This window comes from Plectropomus leopardus, chromosome 3, assembly GCF_026936395.1.
Source record: "Plectropomus leopardus strain MGB_pleo_1.0 chromosome 3, ASM2693639v1, whole genome shotgun sequence".
In the NCBI taxonomy this organism is placed as follows: Eukaryota; Metazoa; Chordata; class Actinopteri; order Perciformes; family Serranidae; genus Plectropomus; species Plectropomus leopardus.
Genome location: NC_142178.1, coordinates 30,029,752 through 30,050,705, shown reverse-complemented (window position 1 = coordinate 30,050,705; position 20,954 = coordinate 30,029,752). Strand labels below are relative to the sequence as shown.

At 38.9% G+C, this 20,954-nt stretch overlaps 3 protein-coding genes across 9 annotated transcripts in view; 2 read left to right on the top strand and 1 right to left on the bottom strand.

Annotated features, from left to right (window-relative positions):
• The window catches only part of LOC121941541 (zinc finger protein Aiolos-like), a 69,725-nt gene that overhangs the window by 42,109 nt on the left and 6,662 nt on the right, over nucleotides 1-20,954 (bottom strand). The gene's annotated exons all lie outside the window — the stretch shown is intronic.
• On the top strand, nucleotides 386-12,098 carry LOC121941542 (SWI/SNF-related matrix-associated actin-dependent regulator of chromatin subfamily E member 1-like). Of its 7 annotated transcripts, none has more exons than XM_042484358.2 (11): nucleotides 386-633; nucleotides 1,377-1,430; nucleotides 2,542-2,585; nucleotides 2,912-3,010; nucleotides 4,494-4,574; nucleotides 4,897-5,028; nucleotides 5,252-5,423; nucleotides 8,512-8,684; nucleotides 8,792-8,893; nucleotides 9,445-9,706; nucleotides 10,864-12,098. In XM_042484358.2, the coding sequence occupies exons 2-11, from the start codon at nucleotides 1,424-1,426 to the stop codon at nucleotides 11,064-11,066; spliced, it is 1,275 nt and encodes a 424-aa protein (XP_042340292.1). In that variant the 5' UTR covers nucleotides 386-633; nucleotides 1,377-1,423; the 3' UTR covers nucleotides 11,067-12,098. The 7 variants fall into 7 exon arrangements, with proteins under 7 accessions (XP_042340292.1, XP_087928925.1, XP_042340293.1 ...); XM_042484357.2 differs by having other exon boundaries at nucleotides 387-633; nucleotides 2,912-3,016; XM_088072799.1 differs by lacking the exon at nucleotides 4,897-5,028.
• On the top strand, nucleotides 15,317-19,688 carry ccr7 (chemokine (C-C motif) receptor 7). The gene is made up of 3 exons (XM_042485340.2): nucleotides 15,317-15,468; nucleotides 16,970-17,022; nucleotides 17,280-19,688. Exons 1-3 carry the CDS (start codon nucleotides 15,453-15,455, stop codon nucleotides 18,363-18,365), a joined length of 1,155 nt encoding a protein of 384 aa, XP_042341274.2. The 5' UTR covers nucleotides 15,317-15,452; the 3' UTR covers nucleotides 18,366-19,688.

Here is a 20,954-nt window from a genome sequence, read left to right as displayed (position 1 = left end):
GATGTCATAACTTTGTTGGCAGATTTCAATATTTCATCTTAAATTAAATATCTGTGTGCCAATTATCATGCAACCCTAAAAATATGTTAATATAGCCTGAGAGTACCTTCTAGGAAAAAAAGGGTGTACAATGAAGAGCACCTGCACTGGCACACTTTTTGACAATGAATGTAATGTATTTAGCAGTAAATATGGCAATGCAGATCTTTTTTGTTTTTGCTTCTATTTACCTAAAGAGACAACTTGCTACATAATGTTTCTGTCATGTCTAGTGACAATGCAACATCTGCACCTTCATGATAAAGCTAGGTCAAATGTGAACTCATGTAGCTGCGCTGTTATGATACCTTCTTTTTTTCCCAGAATGACAGTTCTTGAGGAGAAAGATGTTTCTGGTGTCATATCAATAAGTGAAATCTGCAGCAGTGACAGCTGAGGGCGACGAGCATCAGCACTGAGGCAAAGGCACAGCTGTAATGAGGAGAGGGTGGGGGTGCAATTCTGGAAGATTCTGCAGGAATCTTACGAGTGGACCCCATTTCATTCGTTTATTGTGGGTACTGTTTCTCTGAGCTAGGTGGGTTAGCCTTCCCTGTCAAAGCCACAGCTGTGGTGGGGACTAAAGGTTTTATGGTGAGTTTTTGGCCATTATTTTAGTATACATGCTTGCTTGTCACCATCAAGATCTATGGGAATTTGTATATCTGTAGATGTGTTGGTCTGACTTGACGATGCATGCTAATAATAGCTCAGAGATGTCATTTTCCTTTTCATGAAGGTAGCTAGGCAGCTATCCGTTAGCCTACTGACTGTTTAGACCGGCTAATTAAGCTAATGGGCCAGACTAAAGGCATAGAATTAAACACTTAGCTGTTTTTATAACATTATAATTACAGTTAAAGTTGGGCACGTTAACTAACGCTGTATTGATTGCTGGCGCCGGCTGCTAGCCTAGTTAATGAGAAACAAATTACAGTAACTACATCACAAGCTATTAGCATGCTAACGTTAGCTTGCTAGCTCCGCAGAGATGTAGCGTTAGCAGTCAGATGAACGGTGAAAACCAGTCGTCACTACCAGTGTTATTTCACCGATTACCATACCTTAACTGTCATAACGTCTTTGACATTTCATGCGAACGCTGTTATTGATACAATTTGTTTTTCTAACGAAAATGGCGTTCAAGTTACAACATTTTTTCTTGCCTGTCAGTGTTCACAGTGACATTAAGCTAACCTGAAGCTAACGTCGTTGCTAGCCAGCGTCATCATCGGCATCTCTTTGTTTTGTGCTATGTATGAACCACCCTGTCAACATAGCTCAGCGCATCAGTGACATATACAATGCTTTCCTGCTCCATAATGTGTTTATTACAGAGCCAATGACTGGAATGATAGAGTGACACCTACTCCCCTCTGCAGATATGTCAAGTAAGGACCTGGTTTAGCCAGATGTGATATGAAGCTCTTTGTAGGTGATGATGTTAAAACGCATCAGACAGATAAGATCCTCAGTTTTCGTAAATCCATGTTAAATGACACAACCATAATACTTAAATATTACAAATGTATTAATGATTAATAGCGAATTGATGTCTGATTTGTTATTGGTTTTATTTCGTATAGAAATAAAAGGATTTTAAGGGACTGTACTTTATTTATCAGAGGAGGGGGTAGCTTGGGTGCGACTGTTTTGTTTTTTTCTTTAAAAAAATTTTTTGTGAGCCTTCCTGATTGACAGGGAGAAAATGCATGACCCTCTGTCCAACTCAAATAACCGTTTTTTATATATATTCACATCAAATGTAGGTATAGCGAACCGCAATAGATTTTAGCTCCTCTGGTTTCCTCGTCGCAAAGTCAATTAGTTTTTTGATTTTTTTGTTTTTTTTTTTGTTAGAAGCCTGAATTAAGGACTGTTGTAAAGAAAAGCTGAAGAGACTTTCAGATTTTGTTCTATGACATAAAATAAATCAGAAAATACCCACTTGCAAACTTTATGGCTTTTATGTGTGTGAAAAAAGGCAGTTGCTAACAAGTGGCTAAATGAGACAGAACATCATCAAGCTAAACTGTGCTGAACACAGCTTTACAGACTTAATGTGGTGACAACCTTAAATATTGCCACAGTGGGGTAGTTCATCTATAGCCATACAGTAGCTTTTTCTCTTGGCGATTGCATTTAGGCCTCAAAAATCCTTAAAGTGTTGTTCATTTGTGAAGATTATCTTGCTGAACAACAAAACATGTATCATAAACATTTGTTTACCATAGACCTTATTTTCTGCAATAATCCAAATGAGCTTTTTAACAAGGGAACTAGGGTGATACTAAGATATGCGTCACAAAAAAGATGTAGGAAAGTTAAAGAAAATGTTGGAAAGTTAAAGAAAATCTGAAAATCCCTCCGCAGTACTTAAAAAATATTTGACCCCCCATCTCCCATAAATAACGAACAGTCCCTCAGAAGAAATCACTTGGAAATAGTGAGCATTGGAGATAATCTGCTGTTTCATTTGGACTTTTTTTTCCCCCACAACAGAGAGACCCTCCTACGCCCCTCCCCCTCCCCCTGCCCCTACAACAGTAAGTATTTCTAACTAAGCGTAACACCAAATATTGTCTGGGTATCCCAAGATGTTTCTGTTAGACTTAATTTAGCATAGGCTTTAAAATATACCTTTTAGCTTTTTTTGTTGAATCCACCTGATGTGCTGATACACCACTGCTTCTGAAAAGATTATTTCCTTATAGCCTCAGCATGAATGCAGATTTCTTTCTTTTGCATTTTCCCAGCTTCTTTCATTGGTTTATTTTTTTTTTTTTTGTCTTGGGACCCTCTCCCAGCTCCCCTCCCCCTTCTTTTATGTCATTTCTCTCATTCATATTTCTGTCTCATTTATTTCCATCAGCAAATGCCCAACACTCCCGGGTTTGTGGGGTACAACCCATACAGCCATCTGGCCTACAACAACTACAGACTGGGAGGGAGCCAAAGCAGCAACAGTCGGGTAACGGTATGAATATTAACATAGAGAAAACAAGGTGGCCAAAAATGTCAGGCAGTGGAGAAATTACAACATGCAACAGTTCACTTCAGCTTGCTTTTTTAAAGGAAAGACACTGCAGAAGCCTCTGTGAGTGTTGCAAGTTCAGCCTTTGCTTTGTTCAGAGCAAATGACATTAGATATATTTTTGCATTTCCACTATCCAAAGAGCAGATGCTGCAGATTAGTCAGTAGACGAGCCTCACTCATTCTACAACTGAGAATGAATCTGAAATTCATTCCGACCTCCCTTTGCTGTCTCCATCACAGTGCAGGCTGGCTAAGAGTCCATCTGTGTGTATTCAAATACCACCTGCCTTTCAAAGTCTGCGTTTTCTGACAGCCATGTAAAGTAACCCATGCCATCAGTGTTGCCATGGTATTACAGACTCGCTGCATGGCTCTGGCTGCTGATCAGTAATTTAGTCGCTGCATGCAAGCTGTGGTTGCCTGACGCTAATAATGACATTATGGGCAAATCTCAGTATAAGTGAGATCTTTTGCATTTTTTTTCCCACAGTCAGCAATATTCCATTGTACTCTGTGGGGTTCCTGGCTTGTGTTTGGTCTCAAACTGTCGTTCATTAAATCAAGTTAATTGAAATGATAAAGAATTACATAGAAGCATCTTGTATTTGAATCCAAGTCTTGTTTTTATAGTTTTATGTCAAAAAAAGAAAGGATGTCTCGATCCAATCTCAAACACTGGATCAGGAGCTTGTCAAGGCATTTTTTGACTGATCAGGATCAGGAATATTTAAATTGTTGCGTGTGCGACCATTTTTTTTAAATGTCAGCTGTCACACAGATGCTTTTACTTTCATGCAGAGCAACAAGGAGTGCAGTCTTTGTCACCTCTGCTCCACTCAGCTGTCTCTGTTTCCGCAAACCACACCTCACACCATGACTGAAAACACAGTATTAGACTGATTATGTTATTTACCGAACTTTTGAGTACTTGTTTCATATCAGCTCAGTGTGAAAGTCTCTTGTCTGCCTTTAGTTATGACACATAGCTTTTGCACATGGCTTATGATGGCTTATTATGGCTATGAGGAATCAACTTGTGTTTAAGTTAATAACCCATACAAACCACTTTGTTTCAGCTAAGTTTCCACATTATCTAAAAGAAATTCTGAGGTGTAATGTACTGAATAACCATATTAATTAACACAATTTTTAGGTTAATTATTCATAAAAAATAAAAAAAAATAAAAACTGTTCCAACAATTTTTTTATGCCTCCTCTGGTTTGTGACCTTAAAGTGTTAAAATCACTTAGATTGAATCAGGGGGCAAAAAATCATGATCAGGAAATCCCAACAAATATGCACCTACACATAGCTTTATAAGATGTGCTCACACTAAGTTGAACAGCGTGTTTAAATGGATCCCTGTTCACTCAAACACATCCTGCCTTAAGGTGACTCTTTTTCTGTCTTTACCAGAACTCCTCTGGAATAAATATCCCAAAACCACCCAAGCCACCCGATAAGCCACTGATGCCATACATGAGATATAGTCGTAAGGTAAGTACACAGTATGTAATTGCTTCCTTTTGTCATGTGCTTTGCTGGAAGATAGGGATGCTTTTATGATGTTTTATCAGCTCAGAGTAAGATTTACATTTTGTTTTAGACATAAGTAGTTGTTATTCGAGGTAGGTGTGAAGCAAAGTAAGACAGGTCTTAGCTAGGACTGTCCATATCACTTAGTGGGATTTGTCACCTTGGAGATGGAGTTTAAAGCACACGGCCTCCTCTGGTTTGTGACCTCTCTGCAAAGAGATAACCACTTATAGCCCCTCCAACCCAACCCAACCCCACACCCATGTCTGGTTCTCATCACCAGGTTTGGGATCAAGTAAAAGCCTCCAATCCTGATCTGAAGCTATGGGAAATTGGGAAGATAATCGGTGGCATGTGGAGGGACCTCACTGATGAGGAGAAACAGGATTATTTGAATGACTACGAAGCAGAGAAGGTTGGTTGTTTTACAAGGGGTGTTTATGGGTTTTTTTCTGATGGGTGACCAGTAGATGTGTCTCCAACAGTTGTGGGTCCCTCCTGTCATCATTCCTTCCTTCTAACAGTCCGTGATTAATCCTCTTTCCTTATCTTGTCGTAGTTGATAGAAACGAGGGCCCACGTTGTGTCTGCTTGCCATCTCTGTTTCCTCGACATTCCTGTCATCTTTTCCACCGTAGATTGAGTATAATGAGAGCATGAAGGCCTATCACAACTCGCCAGCCTACCTGGCCTACGTCAATGCAAAAAGCCGAGCCGAGGCAGCTCTGGAAGAGGAGAGCCGCCAGAGGCAGTCAAGATTGGACAAGGGCGAGCCTTACATGAGCATTCAGCCAGCGGAAGATCCAGATGGTAAGGCCAGTTGGCTAAATGCTTTGTCTCCCAAGGTTGTAGAGCACTGTGACAGAGCTGTAATTACCACAGCACGACCACACAGAGTTGCCAGTCCACACAACCCAGAGACTGTGTTATCTTTACCCCCCTCCTCCTACACTGCTACAACCATCCACACTTTTGGTAATGCTACCTTTGAAATGTAATTTCTGCCTTTAAGCTCCAAAATGGAATAATGTTTGTCTTTGTTTTGCACAACTGTTTATATTTTGTAGGTATTATTGGCATTGGTTCAGACATAATTGCAAAATTTACATTCTTTTCTGTGTTGTTTTAAAAACTGACACACACGCACACGCGTGCACACGCACACACACGCGCACACACACACACACACACACACACACTTACTTACTTTATACACACAAGCCAGAAGAAGTTTGAGTTACACCCACCTCAAGGAAATGATGCTTGTCTTGGGTCTGGCTGGGTTACAGTAGAAGATAATGATGTACAGGAAAACTACAGATAAAACCATTTGCTATTTAGAAATACCTCAGACCATAAAAAACATCAGCGCTGGTATCCCAGTGGGTTGTGTTCTCAATAGACTGCACGTACATCAAAGATTAAATAAGATTTAGCTCTGCGGGTGGTTATGTACTCAGAGATTGTGCTCTATTAATAAATAGTCTTAAAGAAATTCTACTTTAAGCTGCCTTATACTGTTCTCCCCTGTTCTGTTCCCAACAGCAACAAAATAGCTGGGAGATTAACACCTGTTAGACACATAAAATATAAAGCAAAGGTTGAATCCATCATGCACTGTTATGCTATGTTTGTTAAAATATATCCAAGACAATATTTGGTATTCAGTAATGGTTTTATGATCTGCAAAAGTAACCCAAAATATCAAGTTTCACACATTATTGAGACCGACCTCTACTGAATTTGTGACCATAAGAGAATCTTACTTCTCAAACACTACCTTCAAAATCTATTACCTCATTTGACTGTTTCCTGTTGTGGCGTCAGACTCTATGTGAGCACTTTTGAAACTTTCAGCCTGGCAAATGAGATTTCTTTCTGCACTCTGGAAAGTTTCAAGGGTGCACACACGGGTGCACACACGGGTGCACATCAGCAGCAGGTTCAGGTGATCACAGCTCTTGTTTCATCACACAGAAGTTCAGCACAGCCTTGTATATGATAGTGTTGAACAGTGCGGTCAAATGAAATTAGAAGAGAGAAACCAATTGGTAAATAAATATGCAGATTGAGAAAATAATAATTCCAAAGATTATTTTTTAATGTTTTAATTTGTAAATTCAGCTCTAGAGTTACCTCATTTTTTTGAAATACAAGATTTTTTTAATCCAGTGCATAGATGGTTTAGATTGACTCATTTGGTCCGTTTATCCTTTCCTTAAATGTCCAGATTATTAGCAATTAATTCACTGTGTTGGAGTCAAGTATCAATTAATAATACTTTCATGGTCACTCTACCAAACAAGCCTAATATGTTTCCCAACCTCCATGCTGTTGGTGAATCATGTTTTCATTGTTGTCATTTGCAGATCTTTTGTTGAAGAGTAACACAAATTTTATTTTTGTTGTTTCACAAAGAAAGTCAGTTTTAGATATAATGCCCTCAAGGATTTGGTCTTGAATACTATTGAAAATCTCTTCACTGACTTGCACATAGCTGTGGACAGACATCCTTACAAAGCCAAAACAAGGAGCAATGGTTGTAATCACTAATTACATTTACATGCACAAAAATATTATGCCCTTATTCCGAAAACGACAATATTCCTGAATGAAAATGAATATCCCACTAAAATTCCTGTTTACATGCAGCTGTGCATTCAAATAATTAGTATGCCCAAACATGTTGTTTATGTTAAAATGTGCAGATATGGAATGGCTGTCGCTCGTGCCATTTGCTTCTTTGCATCATGATAGGTTTTCTGCATTTTTTCCACCGCTGGCGGACTTTTTCAGTCATGCGAATACAGCCTCCCTCTTTCATTTCTTCAACCACCTTCTTGAAAAGGTCCGTGCTGCGATATTTAAGCATACCAAAACACCTGTTTGATATTCAAGTCTTTCATAATGTTTAAAAAGTGGGTGTTTCTCCTTCTGACCAGAGCTGAGGATTTTTCTTTCAGGCATTCATCTTTACCCCACAGCCTTGTGGCTTGTTGGTTTGTGTACAACACATCCATAACAACACACAGAACCGACCATAAACAGCGAATGCGTGTTGCAAACTGATGAAAACCAAAGAGACCAAAGAGATGTATATTCTGAATGGTCTGTATACATGTTCAAAGAATGCTCCTAAAACCCGAATAGTAACGACATATTCCACATGTTGTAATCTTAAATATTCAGAATTAGGCCTTGTTCTGAATGTAGCATTTTCAGTGGAATTGCTGTTTACATGACCAGCATCAAATTCAGAATACTGTTATATTTGGAATAAAAGTGTAATTTTTAATGTGCATGTCACAGTTCAAAGATACTTCTGAAAGTACTGTAGCTGTTTTTTATCCTGCATTTGCACTAACACAAAAAAAATCCATTTTCATTCCATCTCGAATCAATACTTTGTCACTGCCATGTGGAAAAAGTAACAAGGGATGATTATTGTCTTAAATGTCTTTACATTCTTGTACTATGATCCTGTTTTTAAATGAAAATGGGGTATACATTTAAGACAAAGAACATTTGCTGACGAATGAAAATTGCAGACTACATTTTGAAAATGTCCACATACAGTGGGTTATAATTAACCACTAGTCCCATTCGCTTAACAATAACGATTCTGCTTTGCTTAAGGATGTATTTTGACATAATTGCCTATACTTAACTCCAACTCTGTATAAATACTGAGCAGTATCCTCCTCATGTTTACAGTGTCCTGATGCAGCAGAATTTGCATCTTTTTGTTTTGCATCATGTGTGCTGTAATTTGCCGAAGCCTCTTGTACTTATGGATGGTGACTGTGTAACACATCTACTTTTTGCCTTTTGACAGGTGTATTAAAATCAGTTTCTTAAAGACAATTGTTCCAACTTAAATGTTTTTTTGTGTCCTTAGATTACGACGACGGGTTTTCTATAAAGCACTTAGCCGCAGCTCGTTTCCAACGCAACCACCGTCTCATCAGCGAGATCCTTAGCGAGAGCGTAGTCCCAGATGTGCGGTCAGTTGTCACCACTGCTCGCATGCAGGTCCTCAAACGCCAGGTCCAGTCTTTGATGGTTCACCAGGTATGGTAAAGTCTAATATTCATATAATGCTGGCATGTCACAGACAACTTTATTTTTTATGGGTTAATAATGTAATAACAGTGGCGCCTGTGTGTCTTGTGTCACAGAGAAAGTTGGAGGCAGAGCTGCTTCAGATTGAAGACCGCCACCAGGACAAGAAAAGAAAATTCATCGAAGCCACAGAGTCTTTCACAAACGAGCTCAAAAGGGTACGGCGTCTTTCACATGGAGCTTGGTCATCGCTCACTCGCACACAAGCTTCATTTGGCATGTTTTTTCTTGTGCGCTGACCTGCATTCCTTACAGCCACCAGCTGCTGCTAACTCCATCCACATGTTCTGGCGATCATATATCTGTCATCATTTACAATTTGTAGCCCCCATAATAACAACTTTGCTCTGAAATGAGATGCAGGACTGTGCTGCTGGATGCACTTTCCACTGTTCACAACAGGCGGCGCCATTTATCCTTTACAGCTTCTTACAGCATCTATTCACAGACTGAGCATTGGCATTTTCAAGACAGAACTTGCACTAAAACAATGTTGTTGTAAAGAAAAGACCTCTGTGCTCTTTCAGTTTCACAATTTAGCAGCGTTTAGTTGTTGCTTTGTATCCAGCCTGTATATACATGATCAGCCAAGACTGAACTTTGGAAAGTAAAAATTAACATTATTCTAATAAGCATGTACAGCATGATCAAGAATGCAGCAATTATTTTCACTTTTCAACACTAAATCCATCATTACTGTACTTTAAAGCTCTGCTGTATGAAAGTGGAAGTGGACATGGAGAAGATTTCTGCAGAGATTGCTGCAGCAGAAGAGGCAGCCCGCAAACGCTTGGCAGAACGTGAGAAAGATGCAGGAGACCGAGGTGCAAGAGAGGCCCCCACCTGTGTCTTAGCAGAAGAAGAAAAACACATTTGTGCAACGCATGGCAACAAGTCCCAGCAAAATTCTCAAAGTGAAAGCAGCAACAAGGAGGGCGAGGACGGAGAATCCAACACCACAGAGACACCAGGTGAGCCACACTGGTGTTTATTTGTGGCTTTGTTGCTATCTGGTGGAATTGCAATGCTTCCGTTTTTATCGGCATTTAAAGGGATACTCAACTCATTTTCAACCAGCTCCGTATTAGGGATGGGCATTTTAAGTACTTTTAAAATTTGATTACTTGCATTAAAATATTCTAGAGCACTTGACTACTACTCCTCAACTTTAGAATAGGAATGTAAATTGTCAAGCTCAATTTAAAATTCATTTATTTAATAACCAGCCCTCAATTAGCCTGTTAAACCATAAATTAAAAGTTAACATGAAAAAATCTGCAAACCTTTTGGCACTGCCGTTAGCATTACATAGATTAAAGGCAACAGTAAAGGACCGTCTCTGAGCTGCTCTCTTCTGAGTCAGTTCACTGTCTGCCTGGTTAGCAAACGCTAACACAGTAGCAGCAGCTAACATACAACACCAAGCCGTTCAAACAAACTCACACAGACCGTGAAATGGCTCGACTCTGTTGTTGTTACACTCATTAATAATTGTTTTGTAACACCAGCCCTGTGATGCAGTATGAACAGTTAGTCCTGTCGTGTGTGCAGGGGGAGACTCACTAACTGTTTCCTGGTGTGGAACTCACAGTACTGCAGCAGCAGTCTCAAAATACACAGAGCAAGAGAGGGACAGCTGGGCAACGAGGCACTGGGAAGCTACATCCTGCTCGCAGCTCTACAACAAATAAGATTTTTAGCAATCTGTATTTGTAATATATATATATAATGTAAGTCCTGTTTACACATGAATAGGATGGCGGCGAGTACTACATTGAATTAATATTGACGTCCAAGAGCTTCCTGCTCATTCATGTTTTTGGTCCTCAAGCGGATTATCAGTGGCCATTGGGTATTTGCTCCAACTAGAGATTTTACCCCCCAAATTTTTGTATGCCCACCACTACCACAGACACAAAAAGTGTAAACTGGTCCGGTGCGGCGCAGTGCATTCTGGGAATTGTAGGTTTGATATATCTTGAGCAAAAGCAAATGCCACAGCCCTTTTTCTCAGGTTTCTCTGGTCATGTAGCTCCAATTTCAAAATGATGTGCATCTTTCTACTTTTGTGAAAAGACCATTTTTTTCCAGCAGTGAAATACTTTTTAACTTGTTTTTTTTTTCTCAGGGAAGCCAAAAGCCTCCGAGGAGCTTGAGGCTCATCCAGGCAGCGAGGAGGGGACAGAGGACAAGGAGAGTGTTCCCGAGGGAGCCATGGAGGAGGGAACCAGCGACAGCAACACAGGCTCAGAGACCACATCTGCTCAGACAGAAGATGCCCCAACCAGTGAGCCACCAGAGGGGCCCGGCAGGGCAAGACCAGCCCACTGAGTCCAACACCTGACTGTCTGTGAACTGTAAGGCTTACATCACGTCTGTTGGCCTATGTTATCACCCTACAATAACATATATTGCACAGTATCATCTCAGTTTGTTAAAGCATATGAAGAACGTTCAGGAGGGCCTGAGGCAGAGATGATGTATTAGTTGAGTTTTAAAAAAACAACCGAGCCTCACAGACATGAGCTGAATACAAATAAATGAAAAATATAAAGCACTTGAAGCCGACAAAGCAATGGTCCTGTTTAAAATCAATGGCTGTTAAGTGCCACAAAAGCCAGCGTGAAAGCACTATATTTCCTTCATTGGCCTCATTGCCATTTGGAAGAACCCATACAAGCCCTCTTCCGCACATAATGATACATATCTCTCGCGCTATGTCTGGCAGATCCCAGATCGTCGCAGATTAAGACTAGCTATATGAAAAAAAGCTGTCACATTAAACAAACATTGTTCAGTGTTATATTTAACTTTGTCCTTTGTATTGTAGTGTCCTTGTTGCTTTTATTATGTTTGCATGTTGCAATTTTTTAAAAATAAGTTGGCATACTTGTGAAGAGTGGAGCTGGGTGACCATCTCCTTGACAGGAGAACATTTGTTTACTCTCTGTATCAGTATTACAGTGACAGTATTGTCTCAGGAGTTTGTAGTCATTAGTAGTAGTTATTTGTTATTTATTATCAGCATTTTTATCATACTTGTGTATTGGTTGTCCCAGCCTGTCCATAAGTATATCACATGATCATCGATGCTGTACAATGCTCAACTACCAGTGTTCTCAAGTTTGCTCGCTGTCAATCAAATCAAAAGCAGTACGCTTAGAACATATCTGTGTTATGCTCAATATTGCAATTTTCTGCATAAAACTTTTAAATGTACCGTAATTGTGTACACAGTGTAACGATGTTTGCTTAAACATGGTTTTTCATGTCGTGAAACAGCTTGAAGAACAGTCATAAACTTGCAGTCTTAAAATGAATTTCCTTTTGCATATTTATACCAATAAACTTTTCTACCCTGAACCAGCTCTCATTACAGTTGTTTTAAAAAAAAACCATTAGATACAAGCCGACTATCCTTTTGTATAAATAAATAGTGATGTACATTTGATTAGACATAATGACTGCTGGTGCGATGGCTGCAATAGAAATAAACCTGCTAATGTTTTCATCGCCATGCTTCTTGGAATGTTACTGCAAGAGAAGTTACATAATATTGCGTAATGGAAACGTGGTGATCTATTGCGTTTTATGGACATTTCGAAAATAATGTTTGAGTTTTGCACAAATCTGTAATGGAAACCTGCCCACAGTTAACTTGGGGGGTGGGTCACAATTATCAGCAGTAAGCTCTGTATGAGCGCAGTGCACAGTAATGACCATTAGCTAGCCTGTTGGTAACAAAGGGAGGGACTGGTATGTACTAACTTGCATACATGGCCGATGGATGTATTAAGATAACTGGAAAGAGCTTTAGAGGTGGCGTCCTGTTCATTCCTATGAACGTTGCTCTGTGGCACATGTACAAAAAAAAGTTTGACTTTCCAGATGCAAAATTACCCAGATCTTCCAAATCATTGTCCCTATAGAGCCAAACACACAGGAGACTAACTTGCAGTTTAGCGCTTGACTAACTTGGTTGGGGATACAATTATTTAATCACGTGATTCTTCAAAGCTTAACAAATGTTAATGGACCAAAAACATTCTGATCCAGTGAAACTAGTCATTACACAGAGGTTGTGATGCTCACGCACTTTATCTGTTGGTCTACAGACATCTCAAAATGTAAGTGTATAGTGAAAATGTATTTTTTGGGACTCATGGCATCACATGACGGAAAATGAAGTTGAAATTCCACTGTTTGGCCTCCATGTCAAATTTCAAAACCTCAAAGCACACACAGAGGAAGTGTGACTTCATACTCTGATCAGACCACCATTACTCCACTATGTCTTTACAAAGCAGATAGTTGTTTGTTGCTATTTTAGTATTCAATATCATCTTTATATAGAACCTATAAAAAGTATAAAGCTATTTTAAGGGTGGACTGCAAACTGCCTAACATTACTGTAAGCAGCTGTGCATAAATGATCAGAAAAGTACCCTGTGTGCAGGTATGCGGAGGTGTTTAAACCTTCATAGATGCAGAGTGTGCTTGCATACAGCTATTTGTCCTTTGCAAAGTATAGGTAAGGGAAGTGGGTAAGATGAGAGGGAATTGTACAGATTTCCTGTTTTCTGTGCAGAACTAGCAATCCTACTGTGCGGTGAGCTGTGACAAAGTTCAGCATTACAGCTTAAAACAATGTCCTGACAGGAGATTTAAGCTTTATGTGTGGTGCTGTCAATGGTTTCAGCTTCTTGTAAGATCGGCTGATAAGATTTCATAGTGCTCTAATTAAAATGTGAAACACTTCCCCTCCATTGCAGCTTGCCACGTTTTGTACCATGCGGTTAGCACAGCCTTGAGTGAAAGCTAGAAACCACAACCACAGAGATACAGGTGTGCAGGAGCCTGTGCAAAACTTATGAGTTAGTGGGCAAAAGGGTAGTTTTGTAAGGCCTTATGTACCGCCCAGAGCAACAACTGTTATTGTTATGGACTTGTTTCCATAATACTATATACTGTATTCACAGTGGTACAAAAAGAAATGCTGTTGGAAATAAAACTAAATAACTTCCAGTATGAACAAAAATATCCTTTTGATCTGAATTATCTAAATAAAAATCAAACTGTCTCAACATTTATATCTTTGTAAATACCATAAAAAAACTATATGTTGACTTAATATTTCCTCTTGAGACCACAAAGTAACACTGAACTTTAAGTGCTGCCCAGATCCTCATTACTTCTCTTGTGATGCATTCAAACACTTTTCACAAGTATTTTCTTTGGACCCTGAGCAAATTGGTTTGATTTCTTTCGAAAACATGGAGAAAAAGGTAGTAGTAGTAGAAAAAAATAGTAGATAAAGAAAATTTTATTTGTTTTTTAAACCTATAAATACTTTTGTAGTTTTTAAATAAAAAATATATTTTACTTTTAATTACTTTTTCATATCATTTCCTCCTTTATTTGTTCGTTTGCTAATTTTCAGGTAATTTTCTTGTATTTTTTACATGCTGATTTTTGGGTCATTTCTTCTTTAGCTTCATTGCCTTCTTCCCATTTTTTTCAAAGACATCGAGCCAAGTGTCCCGGTTTCAAAGGGTTAGGTAGATCACTGTATCCGTGTGACAGAAAAATAAATAATGACAATAAATAAATAAATAAATATATAAATTTGTAAAAATGTTAGGGGAGGGACACTGGCTATGGCATGTCTGGACATGAGCAGACAGGTGTCATCTAAGTCAGATCTGTGATATTATTGGTGTTTTTTAAACATTTTCTTCTGATTTTTTAAGAATAAATAAAAAAAATAAAAAAATACAATAATGATAAAAAAAACAGAGATGACATGATGGAATAAACAGAGTGAGGGGGTGAGTACAAGAGCGAGTCAGGCATAAATCAATTTGATGCTGCTGACTTTGTCATATATGAGTGTGAGGATAATGTGTTTGCATGTGTGCACAGCTACTCTTATTTCAAACAATGGTGATAAGTCAGATAGGTTAGGCAATAAGTAAGGCAGATGCTGAGTATAATTATGAGAGTAATATAGCAATACTAACAGAAACAATAATAATCATAATTACATGATGGAAAACAGTTTCTGAGCACTATCAGATAATTATCTACTGACGGCAGCGTTTGGGGTTCAGAGATCAAACTGTCGCTCTACGACAGAAAGCCACAGGTTTTCCCTGATTTAACAAATTTGCATAAGATTTGTGTAATGAATAGGCCTTTGCTACTTCTCAGGTATTTTTCCTTTCATGGAAACATGAGTTATAACTGAAAACTGATCAAGCCCTTCAATCTTCACAAATAACAGAAAATGCTCTGTAATATATGACTGTAAAGCCTGTTGAGCTTTACAGTTAGTGGATATTTTTGAGACACAGTGGTCAGTCAACATATAGCAGTACATTGTTGCGCCACCTTTTTGTTGTTTTTCTTGTTGTACTTTGTTGGTATTTAGGTTTTTTATTTATATTTTATTTTCTAATTTTGTGGCATTATACTTTATATTACACTACATGTTTGAAATAAAGACTTCAATTACTGTAAAAAAAAAAAAGTTTTTGTTCCCATTTCAAATCAAGACTGTGGTTTTGTGAGTTCTCTCACATGGTACCTGCAGAGCTGTGAAGAAAAGCTTGGGCGCAGCAGTCTTTGCTTCATTTCAACAAAGGGAAACCACCATCAAACAGACACTCACTCATCTTTGTTAGTGGCTTTATCGACAGCGTGCTATTCTCAGCCAACATGACCTGTGTCAGCGGTAAGTACCTTCTCAAAGCTAAAATAATGTTAGTTACAAGGTTATGTGTTTGCTGTAGTAAATTAATACATGTACAAAAAAAACATCCAAAGTTTTTCATTTGAAAGATAATCTCAAGTAACACTGAAATGTTAATCCTAGCAATGTTTAAAGCAAATCTGAAACATATAACCTGTAATTTGAGGTTGTATAAACTTTTCTGGTATCAAATTAATCAGTGTTATTTTGTCTCCCAGGGACAGTGTGTTCTGTGTACACACACACACACACACACATATATATACACACATGTATGTATATGTATTGCTTGTATGTGCTAACATACTTGGCCATTCCAGTCAATCTGATTCTTTTTCCGTTCATTTAAACTACATTTAACAAGTGAAAAGTGTAAAATGATTCGAAGCTGTATCAGTGCTATAATTGTTTCCGCCTCTGTAGTAGCAGCATAATGGGAATTTTTCATTAAAGAAAACGCAAATAGGTGTTTTAAAAACATGTTATCTGGCTAAAGCACAGTCTGTATTGTGTAGTAAGTGTAGTAAATCATATGTTATGTATCTGTCATTGACTGCACACTTTATGAGTAGCTTTTGTAAAAATACGGAACTAGGTCCTTTTTTTTTCAATGAGCTAGTTTAAAACCACTTTAACACTGCCTGCACAGGAAGCCTTTTACTTCCAATAATAAGCATGACAATCTCACCAGTAATCTCAAAACACATGCAAAACAGAAAACATGAACAGGAGGCTGGCATTTAAAGGGGAATTCCACCAATTTTCCACACAAAGGTCCTAATGATAAGGGTTGCTTTTGTTCAATAAATTCACAGTGATAATGGTAGTTCTCTGTGCCTCATTATCTAAATGTTGGCGGGGAGACTACACATGTATAAAAGATGTAGGCATGCACCAGGGAGAGAGGGTCTGATAAAAATGCTATTGGCTGCATTACGACAATTAAAGGTCCTTCTGTAAATTATCCCAGGGAGACAGGTCAGCATATTTAAAGGCTTTCTTTCCATAGTTCAGTTCAAATCATGGGAACCAACACCTGCACGATTTTGTGAGACCACAGGCCATACTGACTTTAGTTTTTACGCAAGTTCACAGATTTCAAGGACTAGTGCAAGCTGAGATTTATGTGTAAAAAGCAACCAATGTACAAGTCTGCAGACACACAGACAAGGCTACATAGTAGCATTAAGAGCACAGTCGTTTCCACGGCCAGTAATAAAAAATAAAGTGCGATGGTATACAATATCCAGCTTCTTTAGGTAATGGAGATGTGCATTCATAAAGAGCAGATCACTGTATTCTAAAAAAGGTAAAAAAAAAAAAAAAATTGCCAAAATCAAGTGTTTCCTTGCCTGGAGGGCACTCTTACATCAAAATGATCATAATTATGGTCATCTACACTGTGCTATGCTTATTGAGGATATGTTAAATCATACAATTACTGCTCTTGATCTTTTAAAATTTCACTCCACGTGTTTTTTAGATCTTCAAAACCTTCTGCCTTCTGTGCTGCTGATATGGTTGATGAACTTTACGGTAAGAAAAAAAATCACCTTCTTATTACAGCCTTAAACATGAAGATTAAAATGTTAACATGTTTGTAGCGATTTGTACCCACTTAGAGGTTTAAGCAGCAGGCAACTAACCACAATCTTCCACTCATGAACACCATTTCCTCTAAGGAAGTGGTTTGTGAAGGTGTAAAGCAGGTGACTTGTTTTTTTCTCTGATTAATTATGTGAAAGTTGCTTTACTTTCTTATATTTGATCATTTGATTTGTCTTTGATTTCAGTCTTGCCTGTCTGAGGGTGATTTAAATACAACCAATGCGGGCTATTACATGGCTAACGAGAGCTACAGCGACTACAGCTTCACTTGGGATTATGACGGCTATCCTGAGCTCTGTGTGAAAGAATCCAACCGCCAGTTCCGCCGCTGGTTCATGCCCACTTTCTACTTCGTCATCTGCTTCCTGGGGCTGACAGGGAACCTCCTGGTCATCCTTACTTTCTTCTACTTCAAGCGTCTCAAGACCATGACAGATGTGTTCCTGCTCAACCTGTCCTTTGCAGACCTGCTCTTTGCTCTGTCGCTCCCCTTTTGGGCAGCCAACTCAATGACAGAATGGCTACTGGGCCTGCTGGTGTGCAAAGTCATACACACGATTTACAAGGTCAGCTTCTACAGCAGCATGTTCATTCTTTCCTTCATCAGTGTGGAACGCTACTTCGTCATCGCCAAGGCCGTATCCGCTCACCGCTACCGCACCCAAGCAGTGTTTCTCAGCAAAGTGTCATCGGCGGTCATCTGGGTGATGGCACTACTCTTCTCCATACCAGAAATGAGGTACACCACGATCAATAACCGCACCTGCACCCCTTACTCCAGCAGTTCTGATAAGCTCCGCATCAGCATCCAGGCGAGCCAGATTGTTTTGGCTTTTGCCCTCCCGCTCCTGGTCATGAGCGTCTGCTACAGCAGCATTGTCCAAAAACTCTACCAGGCTCGTGGCTTTGAACGGAATAAGGCCATCAAGGTGATTCTCGCTGTGGTGGCCGTCTTCCTCATCTGCCAAGTGCCTTATAACCTGGTGTTATTCTTAAACACAGTTGTCACAGCAAAAGGAGGAAGCTTAGACTGCAACTTCGAGAACAGACTCCTTTATGCCGAGGATGTCACCCAGTGCCTGGCTTTCCTGCGGTGTTGCCTGAACCCCTTCGTCTACGCCTTTATCGGTGTGAAGTTTCGTAACGATGTCTTAAAGCTACTGAAGAAATTGGGTTGCATGAGCCAGGAGAGGTTCTTCAAGTATACCTGTGACAGGAGGAGGAGCTCAGGCGCCACCGACACAGAGACCACCACCACATTCTCTCCTTAAAGCCGTTTCAATGTGGAAAATTACCTTTTCACGCCTGCAGACCACGCAGTGGATTGTTGAACATTAAAATAAAAGTTAAATTAAAAAAAAAAAAAGTTACATGTACATAACAGAGGTTAACATAAATTACAATTTAATGCTTTTTTTTAGCTGTTTTAGCTGTTTGTTTATGTCTTTTTTTCAGATTTTTTTTTCGGCTATTGCTTTTATTGTATTGGACAAATAAATACGAAAATGCAGAGAGAGGGGGGCAACATGCAGACAAGGGCTGATACTCAGAATCAAACTGTAGGGACCATTTAGCACTCTAGAGCACGCTCGACCAGGCTGCCCCTATTTTGTTTTTCTTTTTGGGCTAAAATAATGTGTATGTTTACGGGATCTACAGGTGAATGCCCAGGTGTCGATTTTGGGATGACCTCAGGGCACACGTCCCCCTTTATATTTAGAACATGTGAATTTATCCTGCCCAATGAAAACATAAAAATAGCAGAGGATTTCGTTTTGACAAAATTCAAGACATTCACACCATAAACTGATTCAGGAAATGCATAAATTGGTGCATAAAAATTAGCCAGAAAGCAAGAAATTAAGCATTTGATGTGAAACATGGCAAAGGACTGCTGAACCCTTGGTTTCACATGTGCCTGTGCCCTTGAGTCATTGCATATATCCCCCAACTAAAGACATAATTTTAGCCCTTCTCTTTCACACGTGCTGTAAATGAAAGACAGAAATTGGCTCTGGTCATGCTGTAAGCTGCAGAGGTACTGGTCTAATGTGCTACCTGAAACTATTGAAAGAAAATATTGGGTTCAGAATTGGAGATGGACCCGGTGTCCCTTATCCTGAGCCTCCAAAGCAGACATGTAACATCACAGAAACTATTCTTACTTATGCTGCAAGGAAGACTATTTTACTGCAGTAGATTAATGATAAAATACCAACTGCTCAAGGTTGGCAGATAGATCTGTTTGATTTAGGGCCATTTGAGTACTTTCTGATTTTATCACATTCAATAGCAGCCCAATTATGTACATATTTGGAAACCCTTCCTGAAGTAGGCGGGGTGTAGTGTTTTTGCCATCATGCTGCGGGGATTTTTTTTGATCGTACTTTTTGCACATTATCATTGTAACATCTGGTGTTACGTATTGGAATCTGAGCTGACTCTATTGTTTAGTCTTCTGTACTTTTTTTTCTCCCTCTCCTGTGGATCATATCCAATCTTTCACTTTTTTTTTGTAAAAAAGGGCTTTGTTATTGTTTGTATTGGCTACAGTGTTCAGTATTTTAATAAACCAATGGTATTGATTAAAAAAATCTACAGTGGTTTAACTAAACATTTTGGAGAACACCAAATCATGTAGAATAGACTCACTAAACAAATCACAGTCTCTTTTCTAAATTATGACCTATGTGCAATATAATAAGAGGATTACATTAGATTTAATTTACTGAAACTGGACTACAGATTACACACCAGTATTAAAATGTTGCATTCACCCAATTAATGTGGATTAATAACACAGACATTTTAAATTTACAGAAGCAATAAAAAAAGCTCTTGAGGTGTGACCATGTCACAGTTTTGATCACTCATACTTTTCTAAGTGGGACACAGAGTGCAACCAGGCATAGCAGGGATTCCCACACATTCATTTGTAGTGGCTAACCATGATCAAAGCATCTACAGCCACATACTGATTTTATATTTTTGAAGCTTGACTGTTCATTAGGGGAGTAACTGAAATATGTATACCATTTGGTTATGCATTGCACCACAGTCTCTGAGCACAGAGCGTACTCTGGGCACAGACGAGTCAGCAGAACGGTGGGCGCACACTTAACGTGACACCATTCATAGAGCTGGGTCCAAAAGTTTGCATTCACCGCCTGTAAAGCAGCATCTCCTCTCATCCATCAATATGATCTGATTAGCTCTGATCGAATCCACAGATTAATCATCCACCCCGAATACATAAAAGCACATGTGTAATAAAAAATCTTAAAAATAAATACTAAATAACAGATGCTAAAAAAAATCCTCACTTCTAAAAAATATCCAATAAGGACTTATTCCTGGGGTACTCTATCCAGGCAGCGATTCCATCAGCGTAATTGAGAAATCTGTTAAATAACATACAAATGTAATTTCTACGAGACAAGATTGTTCAGTCAAGATTTAAACTAATTAAAATTTTAAAAAAGAGGTTCAGAATTTCACAACAGAGAAAATATCATCACAATAATAAGCTGGGCCAGTGATGTTTATGGCCTACCACACAGAATCACAAAGATAACACGTAAAGTGGAAAGTGGGACTTCCTGTGAACACGGTCAGGTACAGACAAATGGGCTTTCATCAGTTAAGCCGAACAAGCTGAAGCGCTAACTGTAATTCCGACTGTATTCATATTCGGTAAAACGATGATTAAAAAAGGAGGGGGCGCTTACTGTAAAAAAGTCATTTAAAAATAGGCAAAGGTGTCTGCCTGCTTCGTGGAAATAAAATGAATCTCTTCTGATAGCTTTCCTAAGAATTAAGCCACAGCCTTGTATAATAAAAAAAAAAAAAAAAAAACACCC